This window comes from Heterocephalus glaber, unplaced genomic scaffold (genome assembly GCF_053883595.1).
Source record: "Heterocephalus glaber isolate CG9 unplaced genomic scaffold, H.glaber_assembly_v1.0 deba00001613, whole genome shotgun sequence".
Lineage (NCBI taxonomy): Eukaryota > Metazoa > Chordata > Mammalia > Rodentia > Bathyergidae > Heterocephalus > Heterocephalus glaber.
This window is the reverse complement of record NW_028258384.1, coordinates 40394955-40407951: the sequence shown is the minus strand read 5'-3', so window position 1 is coordinate 40407951 and position 12997 is coordinate 40394955. Positions and strand designations below refer to the sequence as shown.

At 36.3% G+C, this 12997-nt stretch overlaps 1 protein-coding gene across 1 annotated transcript; it reads left to right on the top strand.

The window, feature by feature from the left end:
- The first annotated feature begins 5410 nt into the window (after positions 1–5410).
- Positions 5411–12171, top strand: LOC101706091 (suppressor of cytokine signaling 6). The gene has a single exon (XM_004861416.3). The coding sequence runs from the start codon at positions 5843–5845 to the stop codon at positions 7454–7456; it is 1614 nt and encodes a 537-aa protein (XP_004861473.1). The 5' UTR covers positions 5411–5842; the 3' UTR covers positions 7457–12171.
- The last annotated feature ends 826 nt before the right edge of the window (positions 12172–12997 follow it).

Genomic DNA, 12997 nt, shown 5'->3' with positions numbered 1-12997 from the left:
CAAGAGAAACCACCAGCAGTGTGAAGAGACAACCCACAATGTGGGAAAAAATCTTCACCTGCTCTTCCTCAGACAAAGGTCTACTATCTCAAATCTATAAAGAACTTAAAAAGATCGGACCTCCCAAATTTAAAGACCCAATCCAAAAATGGGCATCTGAAATGAACAGACATTTCTCAGACAAAGAAGTGGAAATAGCGAATAAATACATGAAAAAATGTTCAATGTCACTAGTCAATCGAAAGATGCAAATGAAAACAATGCTGAGATTCCACCTCACTCCAGAAAGAATGGCTGCTATCATGAAATCAATCAATAACAAATGCTGTGGGGAAAGAGGAACCCTGCTCCACTGCTGGTGGAAGGGTAGACTGGTGTAAGCACTGTGGAAATCAGTCTGGAGATACCTCAAAAAACTAGGACTGGAAGTCCCATTTGACCCCACTATTCCACTCCTGGGGATCTTCCCCAAAGAATTAAAAGAATCATACCACAGTGATATATGTGCACCCGTCTTCATAGCAGTGCAGTTTGTAATAGCTAAAACTTGGAAAAAGCCCAAATGCCCATCAACTGGAGACTGGATAAAGAAAATGTGTTTTTTATGGAATGGAGTACTACTCAGCCATAAAAAATGAGAAATTAGAGACATTTATAGCTAAGTGGATGCACATTGAGGCAATACTCTTAAGTGAAATACATAGGCCACACATGTGTAAATACCGAATAGTTTCTCTGGTGTGAGAAACTGAAAGTGTAAATAAGGACTAAATGTATAATAGGTCATGTGAAATAGGAAGAAAAGGGGCAAAGGGGAAGGAAGTGGGAGGGGTAGGGGAAAGGATAGAAGGGAATGGGATTAATATGAGAAAATGGAAAAATAGGAACAAAATCTTTGTAAATAGGGAGGAATGGAGGGGTTGAAGGGAGGGCTGGGCAAGGGTGAAAAATAAGAACCAAGAGAGACTATGTAAAGGTGCAAATTTCCACTGATGAATGTCATTATATTGTATACCTAAAATGTACCAATGATTAGAATGAATAATCGATAATGTAAAATAGGAAGAAACAGTCCAAAAGGGTAGGGGTAGTGGGAGGGGCAGGGGAAAGGAAAGAAGGAAAAGGAAAAATGATGAGAAATGGAAAAAATGGAAATAAAGTCTTTGTAAATAGGGAAGGGTGGAGGGCGTGAATCGAGGGTTAGGAATGGGGAAAAAATAAGAACCAAGATGCATTATGTAAAGGTACAATTCCCAATGAGAAATGTAATTGTGTTGTATACCTACAATATACCAATGAAAGAATTTAGTACAAAAAAAATAAAAATAAAAAAAAATGTAAGCTTCAGTTAGCCCTGTAAACTTTTCATAAATTCAATCACAGCTTAAAAATCAGAGTAGAAATTTGGAAACTTTAGAGTAAATGCATACTTATGGAATCCTTTAAGATTTTCCAGGTTGCAGAATCAGTAAAATAAAATTGGATATGGAGTAAGTGAAATCTGTTTTAAAGAATATTCTAGGAGCTGGTGATGTAGTTCAAAGGCATAGTGCTCACCTAGCATGCATGAGGCATGGTTCAAATACAGCACCAAAAAAAGAAAGAAATTCTACACCATCACTCTTGGCTTATGTTTCCTATGGGTTAAGTCCCTCTGAGGATTATTTAAAAATATTTTCTTCCCCATAGGAAATTAGTAATTATTTTAATGTATAATTATATATTACAATGTATAAAACATTTGGATTTGTGTGTGTGGTACTGGGGATTGAAACTAGGGATAACCAGGGATTTAGCTCAGTGGTTGTGCCACCTGCCTCGTAAACGCAAGGTCCCAAGTTCAATCCTTGATACCAAAAACAAAAAAAAGAAACTAGGGGCACTCTACCACTGAGCAACATCCCCAGCACTTTTAATTTTTTTCATTTTAAGGCAGTGTCTTGTTCTGTTCAGGTGGGACTTGAACTTCCAATCTCCCTGCCTTAGCCTCCCATAGTGCTGGGATTACTGAAAAGTTACTTTTAAGTCATGGCTATACCAAATCATGAGTAATTTTAACTTTTTACTTACATGGCTCTTATTTACTTAACACTGAGTATACCTCATTTTTAAGAAAAATATTTCAGTTAAAAGAGAGTAGGAGAAGAGTAAAAGAGATATAAAATATTGTAGAGAAATAATAAGATACGTACACATAGATAAGCACATAGAGCCAGAGATTCAGATAAATCTGTGTTAATCAGCACCCAAGGGGTTTTACCTAAATTCCGAGCATTTCTTTAGAGACTTTATGAAAAGTTTGAAATTTTTATAACAAAAGATTAAGATGAGTTTAAAAAGAAAAATGTTAACATACAAATCATTTTTTTCTGCTCTCGTTGTGAGATTTCCTAGGTTGCCTAGGTTGATGTTCATTTTCTAAAATTCATTTGAAAAATAATTTTTCAGTGGCATAGTTTTCACTTCTTCTGGTTTGTAAAATTGGCAGAAAGAATCCATCTAGTGTTCTGGGACTATGCTTAGAGTCCACAGTGGTAGTTTTCCTGCTGTGAATAAACTTCATTCCTTTTTATAATGATAACATATACAAAGCTAAACCCCCAGAAAAATTAAACTTGATGGAATAAGTGATGGATTCCCCGGCTCTCTGTACCTGAGAAATAGCTGATCAAACTTCACCAGAAAGGATAGAGCTAGCCTGTTTTGGAAGTATTCAAATTTGAGATACTAGTGGTCAAGGATAATAAAAAGAGATCCAAAAGAGCTTCATCCACTTGTCTGTAATCCCCGCACTCAGGAGGCTGAGGCAGGAGGATCACCATGAGTTCAAGGCCAGCCTGGACTACATAGTAAGTTCAAGGCCAGCCTTAACTATGTAGCAAGACTTTGTCTCAGATAAATCAACTTCATTTTTTTTGTAGGGTTCCCTATTAAATTCTAAGCCTTACAGACATTTGAAGAATATTTGAGGGTCTCTACTTTTTTTTCCCATTTGAGACAGGTTCTTTCTGTGTTTCCCAGGCTGGTCTAGAACTCCTGGGCTCAAGCAGTCCTTTCACCCTAGCCTCCAGGTAGCCAGGAGTACAGGTAGGTTTACCACCATTCCTGGCCCTGCATTTAATGCATGATGAGTACATCTAATAAATTTGATTTGTGAGACTTAGAATCTAGCCATATATAAAAAGTATTTGAGCTCCCTTTTGGTTGACCACTTCCGAGGAGGTTTCATGACATATTCAATAACCCCCTTGTTCATCAGGAAGGAGCTCAAAGAATAATCCAGTTAATTCTAAAATATGAAGGCAGTGAGTTTGACTTAGAGTGGTGAGTTTCCTGGGGTTCGGTAAAGAAAGGTTCTGGGCGGTGTCTAAAGCAGCAGGGTTTGTGCTTTAGACAAGGAGTAAGGCCTGGGATCCACACTGAGAGCACAGTCTACCTATAGATAGGACCAGTTATACTAGGAGTGAGTCAAGCAAATTGCAGCTCTTTGGGGTCAGAGTTTTACCTAACCTAAAACTTTTTTCACTAATTCATTTAAGCAGTTATTCAAACTCATACTGCCTTCAAAGCTTTCATAAGAATATGAATATTAACATTGATTTTATGTATTTTAGACTATTTGGTATATATTACTTGGAGTTCTTAAAGTTTTATTATTCTCATTAAGATAATTTTTCCAGTGTGTGTCTCTGTGTGTGAGGGTATTGGCTATTAAATCCAGGGTCTTCCGACTGAGCTACATCCCCAGTCCTTTTTTAAAATTTCAAGATGGTGTCTTGCTAAATTGTCCACACTAGACTTAAATTTGTGATCCTCCTGCCTCAGCCTCCCTGAGTGCTGGGATTACAGGTGTGTGCCACGGTGTCTGGCAATTTTTCCAGTTTTTTGTATCCATATTTTTCCCTCCTTCCCCAGTTTTTTGTCTTTAATACAGGAAGCTCTTGTGTGGCTAAAGGACTAGAGTAGTGGTGTTATGGGTGATGGAATAAGACAGCAGTTCAGGGTAATCTGAGGAAATCCAAAGAAATTGCTTGAAACTAATTGGCTGGGCTAAATAACACCTGTTTAAAGTAGAAATAGACCTATATGAATATTAAGAAGACAGTGATTGACTAGATTTCTCTCTCTTTCTCTTTTTTTTGATACAAGGTCTCAATATAATGCAGGCTGCCCTTGTACTCACTGTGCAGCCCAGGCCCACCTCAAACTAGCAGTGATCCTACTGACTCAGCCTCCCAAGTGCTGGGATCACAACCTCCTGAGTCCTGGGATTACAGCAGTGTCTGCCTGGCTTTGGATTTTTCTTCTTATTTGTATAGTTCCTTGTAATATTAAGAACTGAAGCCAGCTAGGTGTGGTGGTGCACACCTGTAATTCCAGTTACATGAGGGGCTGAGCCAGGAGGACTACAAACTAAGGCCAGGAGCTAGAGCAATGGCCCAGTGGTGGAGCTCTTGCTTATTAGCATGTGTGAGTCCCTGGGTTCAATCTCTAGCACCACCACCAAAAACAAAACAAAACAAAACAAAAAAACGCAAATGCTCTTTCCTTAGTGCTCATAATATTCTGTTTTAGGAAGTGGGAAAATGTTAACTTCATTGTATAGGAAAAAATTTAAAAAGCTGAATTTCAGAGAGGTAAAGAGGGTTTTTTTTTCTTTATTCATTTTGCAGGCATTTTAAAAAAGTAACTGTTATAAGCCTAATACTATGCTCTGAATTTTGTATTTTTTAAAAGACATCATTCCTCACTAAAAAGAAACAAAATCTACTTTGTATTTAAAAAGTTCTTCCAGCTAAGACCTTTAGTTTTCACTGTATCATCTGCAAAATGGAGCTATACTACTAACCAGTACCCTAATAATACTGTACAATGTGGTTTGTGCAGTGATTACCAAGCTTAAAACTGCCATATACACTTTGATCAGTGTAGCAGGTAGACATTTTCCCCTTGGATGAGCTTTAAGTTATCTCTTCTTTCCAGATTCTACACGTAGTTGTTTTCTTGAGAAAAATAAAGAATGTTTGAGTATTTGTCCTTATTACATATTACAGACTCAATATCTAAGTATAGCCTGCCTTATAACAAAACCACAAGTTCTTGATATATAACTTCTGAGGTTATTATTTTTTGCTATGACTTTGTGATTTCCCACCTGTAAAGTGGGAATAAGCAATGTCTACCTCACAGGGGTGTTGTGAGGGTTTATAGTAAAATTGTGTTAATTTCTGTCAGTATTATTGATAAAAACCAACAATATAAAAAAACTATTCTGGCCCAACGCCCTGCCCGCCTGGCCTAGGTGGCCCACCCCTGCTCGGAGCTCTGCCCGTGGCGCCGCGGACTTGCGCCCTCCCGGGGAAGGAGGAGGAGGCGGACGGAAAAGGAGGAGTTGCGGAGGGGAGGAGGGAAGAGCGCGGCAGTCGCGCCGGTGCTGGGCGAAGAAGCGGAGCCGGCGGCCGCTGGTGCTGTGCTGCTGCATTGGAATCTGCAGATGCGGACGGACGTGTGGAATAGGGAGCGCCCCGGAATTTAAACCGCCCCTGGAACCGCGGCAGGCCTCCATTTACAGTTTACTCCAGGAGTTGGCAACTTCCGCAGTTGGAGAGAAGAAGGAAAAAAAAGGGTAGGATATCTATAAAGGCCTGGAAGGCAGTGATGTGAACATCAGTAAACTCTAATGGTATCACTACGACATCTGGAAATTTTCTAGCAGAAAATGGCTCCAAAGGTTAAATGAAGCTGGAAAAATACAGAGATACAGCATTGAAGCCTCTCCAGATGTTTGGGGATAATATTCCAGAGAGAAAATTGATCCCTGTGGATTAAGGAACTAGTCATAATGAAGAAAATTAGTCTTAAAACCTTCCGGAAGTCTTTTAACTTGAGTAAAAGTAAAGAAGAAACTGATTTCATGGTAGTACAACAACCATCAATAGCCAGTGACTTTGGAAAAGATGATGCCTTGTTTGGTAGCTGCTATGGTAAAGATATGGCCAGCTGTGATATCAACAGTGAAGATGAAAAAGGTGGGAAAAACAGATCAAAAAGTGAGAGCCTGATGGGAACCTTAAAAAGGTGGCTTTCTTCTAAGCAGAAGCCAAAGGGCAAGGGCAGCACACCGTCAGGAAGCTGTGCCGATGAGGACACCTTCTCCTCCTCCTCAGCCCCCATGGTCTTCAAAGATGTCAGAGTGAAAAAGCCAATCAGGTCTACTTCCCTCCGCAGTCAGCACTACACCCACACGCCCTGGCCTCGCGGGCCCACAAACTCCGAGGAGACTTACATCAAAACGGAGGTCAGGGTCAAAGCCTTGGTTCACTCTTCCAGCCCAAGTCCTGCACTGAATGCTGTTCGAAAGGATTTTCATGACCTTCAGTCTGAAACTGTATGCCAAGAGCAAAATAATTCTCTTAAGAGTTCTGATTCTCCCAATGGAGATTTGCATTTCCACCTGGATGAACATGTGCCTGTAGTTATTGAACGTAAGCCCCAGGACTACATTCAGTATACTGTGCCTTTAGACGAGAGGATGTATCCTTTGGAAGGATCACGTAGCTATTGTCTGAACAGTTCTTTGCCCATGGAGGTCTCTGCAGTTCCTCCTCAAGTGGGAGGGAGCTCTTTTGCTGAAGATGAGAATGAGGTAAACCAGGACCTAGTTGTTGCCCCAGAGATCTTTGTGGATCAGTCTGTGAATGGCTTGTTGATTGGCATCACGGGAGTCATGTTGCAGAGCCCCAGAGCAAGTCGTGATGATGTCCCTCCACTTTCACCTTTGGTACCTACAATGCAGAATAATCAAATCCAAAGGAACTTCAGTGGACTCACTGGCACAGATGCCCACGTGGCTGAAAGTATGTGTTGTCATTTGAATTTTGATCCATACCCTAACTCTGCTCCTGGGGTTGCAAGAGTTTATGATTCAGTGCAGAGTAGTGGTCCCAGGGTTGTGGCAAGCCTTACAGAGGAGCTGAAGAAACTTGCAAAACAAGGATGGTACTGGGGACCACTCACACGCTGGGAGGCAGAAGGGAAACTAGCAAACTTGCCAGATGGTTCTTTTCTTGTTCGGGATAGTTCTGATGATCATTATCTTTTAAGCTTGAGCTTTCGTTCCCATGGTAAAACACTTCACACTAGAATTGAGCACTCAAATGGTAGGTTTAGCTTTTATGAACAACCAGATGTGGAAGGGCACAGATCTATAGTTGATCTAATTAAGCATTCAATCAGGGACTCTGAAAATGGAGCTTTTTGTTATTCGAGGTCTCCATTGCCCGGATCTGCAACTTACCCTGTCAGACTGACCAGTCCAGTGTCACGGTTCATGCAGGTGCGTTCTTTGCAGTACCTGTGTCGTTTTGTTATACGTCAGTATACCAGAATAGACTTAATTCAGAAACTGCCTTTGCCAAACAAAATGAAGGATTATTTACAGGAGAAGCACTACTGAAAGACTGAGAACCCTGAATCGTGCACTTTGGGAAAAAGAAAAAGAGGTTGAAATACAGTTTCCAAACTTTTATTGCCATCAGAATACTTTTGCTTCCATAACTATTTTAGTTTTCTGTGTAATAGTCACCAATTTGCTTAGGGGTGGGGAAGTGTCAGTGAGGTATCTTTGGTTTATTTTGATTCTATCAAAAGGGATGTCTTGATGTTCTAGAAGTGTGAATTATTTTTCATTAATGTACAGAATAGTCACAATGTGAATTATCAAATTCTTATTGCCCCCCGGTCCTTTGCTGCTATCCACTGTGACTTTTATGCATTAAATGCACATTTCTTGTGTATTCAGCCCTAAGTGAAGTTGAATGAAGCTTATAAATGAAAATTGCTTTGCCTTTTTAAATGACCCATTTTGAGAAGATAATATTGAATAAACGTGTGTAATAAAACAATTAACATATGCACTGAACATGAGCTTTTAAAATCTCATACTTTAAAAAGATTGATATAGATTTATGAATTGACATAATCTTGGTTAATGGAATCCAAATCTGCAACATCTTTTACAAAACTTTTCTAAATTATTTTTAAGGTAGTGCTTTTTTTTTGGTTGTGAAAAGCTGAATTTCTCTGTTTCCTTCATTTTCATCTTGTACTTTGTGTATTTTAGTAAATGGCCTTACATTTAAAAAAAAAATTCTGTAGCTAAACCTATTAACTTCAGAGTTCCAACATGTAAATTCTAGAATGTGTTAGAAGCAGAAATGTACTATTTAATATTCAATAATTGTCAAAACTATTTTTACAAATGCTCTAGGAATAACAGTATTCAATTGCTTGAATTTCTATTGACTTATAGAGTAATTAGCACTTTTTTTTCTTCAGCCTGCAAGGGAGAAAACTATTGAAATAAAACTTTGCCAATTTCAGCTTTATTTAAATTTCCCTCAAATCTGTTGTTTTCACATGAAAAAGTAACAGAGATAATGAAGACATAGCATTTTCATTTCTTTGATGAAGATTATTTGAATAGTAGATAGGGATAGGAAATTGAACAAAGATATAGTAATTCATTAATATCTTTTAAATTAGTATTGGGAAAGCTTTCACAGAAAACCAAAGGAAGTACATATTAATCATGGAAAAAGATAATCTGAAAAATGTGTAATTTTATTAAAATTTATTTGTACTGTACAGGCAAATTTTGATGTTGTAACTCAGGTCCTAGATGATAAGTATCAATTTTTTTTGTAGTAATTGAGGTTACCAATAGGCCAGTGAAGAGTTTTCATAAAGTAACGTGTTTCTTTGTATGTTTTAAACTAAATATAGGTCTGTGGCATTTTAATATAATTTTTAAATTCTTAAGAAGGAAATCTGTAAATGATGATTCTCTGCTATATATATGTATATGGTTTTGGTTTTTGTTTTGTTTTGTTTTTGAAAACTAGTAAGGTTACATAGTCCTGAGCCTGGATGTCTTAAGTACAAGGAATCCCAAACTGTGATCTTTATCTTTAAGAACTAGATGACTCCATTGTGCTTAAGTAGGTGTCTGTGCCAGGCTAGATTACTTAGAAAATATTGCACCAGTGCAATTGACTGTAACTGTCATCAGGTCCTCTCTCTTATGCCAAATAATTTAGTCAGAAGAGATCAAAGTATAAACTTGAAATACTTTGAAAGAAATAGATCATAAAAACTTGTATAATAAAAAATGTTCACTGAAGAAATCATCAAATTACAAGTAATACATAGCAAATACAGGAGACTGAAATGATAATACATTGTATAAACTCTTTCCCCCTAATGTACTGTGAATTTTCTCTAAAAATCTTTTAGACAATTTGTCTCTTCTAACAGTCTTTGTAAATAGGGAGGGATGGAGGGGTTGAAAGGTGGGCAGGGGAAGGGGGAAAAGTAAGAACCAAGAGAGATTATGTAAAGGTGCAAATTTCCAATGATGAATGTTATTATATTGTATACCTAAAATGTACCAATAAAATAAAAAAAGAAAATTTGTATCTTCTAGTTGGAATAGAAATAATGGATTTTATGTATTTTATTAAGAGGAATAAATTAATGTGACTTAATCACACAAAAAAATAAAGATCTAGGGATATAGCTCAACCTGAACATCCTGGTTTCATTCCCCCCAAAATAAATAAAAGGGCTGGAGTAAGTACATTGTTTTGTTAGAGGATCAGAAATGGACTCAGACAGTGTATATAATGTTTGTTTTACACAATTAAAAGTACTAGGCATTAATTGCAAAACAATATGCATATAGTCGACATTTATGAACTATACATTTAAAACCAGGAAGATATAAACTTTGTTATATATTTTACCATAATAATAATAAATTTTAAAAATATATATAATGATAAAAGAATAAAGTAGATGTAACTATTAAAAGCTTTTTGTGGGTGTATTTTAGTACTGTAGATTCTATATCAATGATTTTTGTGTCTATCCTTTTACCAATATGATAATGTCTAGATTACTATAGTTTTGTAAGTCTTGAAATCAACTAGTGTGGTTACCAACGTTTTTCTTTTTAAAATTGCTTTCACTATTCTAGTTCCTTTGCTTTTCCACATACATTTTGAGCAGTTTTTCTATGTCTATAAATATCCCATGACTTTGAGTGTGGTAGAATTGAATCTATAGATCAATTTGGATAAAGCTGATGTTTAACAATATTGAGTCATCTAATTTGTGAACACAGTTTAGTTATCAATTTAGATATTCCTTGATTTTGCTTATCAATGTTCAGAAATTTTCAGTGTGTATGTTTTGTTACTTTTATACCTAAGAATTTCATGTTGTGTATGCTACTGTAAATGCCATTGCTTTTATAAACTTTATTTTCCAAATGTTTATTGTCATTGTTTCTGATGAGAAATCCACTGTGCTCAAATTGATGTTTCTTATATAACATATGTTTTTCCTTGGCTGCTTTCAAGGTTTTAAATTTATGTTTGGTTTTTAGTAGTTTGATTATGATGTATCTGGGCATGGTTTTCTCTGAGTTATTCTGTTTTACATTCATTAAGCTTCTTGAATCTGTTAATCTGTTTTACCAAATGTGGAATATTTCTAGCTACCATTTCCTTAAAATAGTTTATCTTCAATAACTTTTTTTCTTCTTTCCTTTTGGAGAAGAAAACACTGCAATATTGTCTCTCAGTTCCCTGTACTTTTGTTAATTTGTTTCAATATTGGAACTTCTTTGTTGTAATGTTCCTCACACTGGATAATAATTTTTTTAGCATTTTTAGTAGTTTTATTCAGTGTCTTCTTAGATCAATCTTTTGATTTTTTTTTTTTTTTTGGTACCGGGGATCAAACTCAGGACCTTGTGCTTGCGAGGCAGGCGGTGGAACCACTGAGCTAAATCCCCAGCCCAGGTTAATATTTCTTGACCAAATTTTAGTCCACTGGCTCTATCCTCCATCATTTCCAGTATACTATTTAGCGCACTTGGTAAATTTTTCATTTCAAATATGGTGTTCAGTTCAAAATTCTCCATGTAGGTTTTTAAATACTTTTTTCTCTTCTGAGGACATCTACTTATAGTCATTCCAAATATATTTTCTATTTGTCTTTTCTTATAGTTCTAACATCTGGGTTTTCTCAAGGGTAACATATGCTGATTGTTTTGTGTCTTGCAAATTAGTCCTGTTTCTGAGTTTAGTATGTCCAGTATAGATGATCTCCCAGACATTTTTACTATTATGTTGCTTAGAATCTACATCCTGCTGTATTCCTTTAGAGAACAATGATTAAAAAATCATGGAGAAATTTGCTTGCTTTTGCCTTTGGACTCCATTTATTCACTTATGTGTGTATAACATATCTCTAAATTGATTTTATATATTAGCAGTAGATTACTGTTACCCATTTTACATAACTTCTTTGGTTGGAGACCTGTATACTGATTCTTCTATACAAAATGTCAAGTGCTGAAAAGCCATTTTAGGTTATTGTTACATGATCAAACTACGTTTTTACAAAAATTGGTTTTCATTATGGGAGATTTCCTCTTGTACCATATGTATTCTCCAGTTATACATTTAATGATTTCTATTTTCATGAAAAGTGTGAGTAATGATATAGACATTTTATTCTTTATAAAGGTATGGCAAGATGTTTTTGAATAAGTAATTTTCATTCATTCACTAGGAACAAATGTTTATATGAAATTAGATGAATCAACATAAGCAGTCTTTTCTTTCTGATCTGGTTTTTGGAGAAAATAATTCCTCATCAATGAACCTGAGATTTAAATTTTGAAAGTGATTTGTATTACATGGTATAAATCTACATGTCATTCTATTTTTTGTTAGTACAATTTTTACATCCCACATTTCTATTCTTAAGAATAGCAATTATGACTTTGAATCATGAATTGTAGTTAATCATAAATTCCTTTGGGGAACAGAGGAGTCTATGGGCGGTGAAGTGGTAAATGAAGGGGAAAAAGGAAATTAGGAAAAATGTCTCTTTGCCTCTTTGTAAAACACATGCTGATTTTTGTTTTACCCAAGTTTCATTATATTCCTGAAATAAAAACTCCAGTTTCTCTTTCTCTTATCATCCTTAGTTTCCTACTTAATGCTAAGTCTTCTTTATTCTAGCCCTAGAACCATTTGGTTTCTCTAGAATAGATCACAAACATCGTGTAAACAAGACAGAAGCTACATATATTTAATATGTACTTAAGCACTCCCAAAAGGCACCAGTTGGTGACTATACATCCTCAGAATTCTCATACACACACACACACACACACACACACACACACTCACACTGCTAATTTCAATTATGTGACATAAAAAACACAAAATGATAGAACTGAGAACAGAGATAATATAATTCAACTCCTCATTATTTCAGATGGGAAAAGTGAGCACTTGAGAGGTTAACTGATATTCACAATGTCACACAGCCACATCATTGTTTTAAATTGAACACTCATTCAGTGACACTATAGCATTTTGTAAGGTAATATATATTATGCTGGCCATGTCATTGCAGTAGTCCAGTGATGCATTATCCTCTTTCATCCTTACTTTATAAAATATAAAAGTAATCAAAGTTATCTGTTTGTTGGGAGAAAAGCCAGTCTGCTTCTTTAGACCATAAGCATGAAATTGCATCTATTCAATGTTATGCTTTTTATAGCTACAAAATGGAATTTCATAAAATATCATTGATTCAGTTATTCAGCAAACATTTGAAGCTATGTTCTTGAGCCTGGTGGCCAAGGATGTTATGGGAAGGATGTGACAAAAAAAGTAAGATATGCTTTTCTCATTGCCATTGAAGAGCTGTGGAAGTTACTTGGAGAAGGGAGCAAAATAAACAGAAAATGACAAGTACAATAAAAACTTTATATCTGCAGGTTTAGAGAATTATGCAAATTGATTCTGTGTATACTGAGATGAGGCGCCAGAATAATGGAATGAACCCAATCACATGGGGTTAATTAAGCAATTTCCTGGAAAAGTGAGTTTTGAGCAAGATTGGGAAAGTGAGT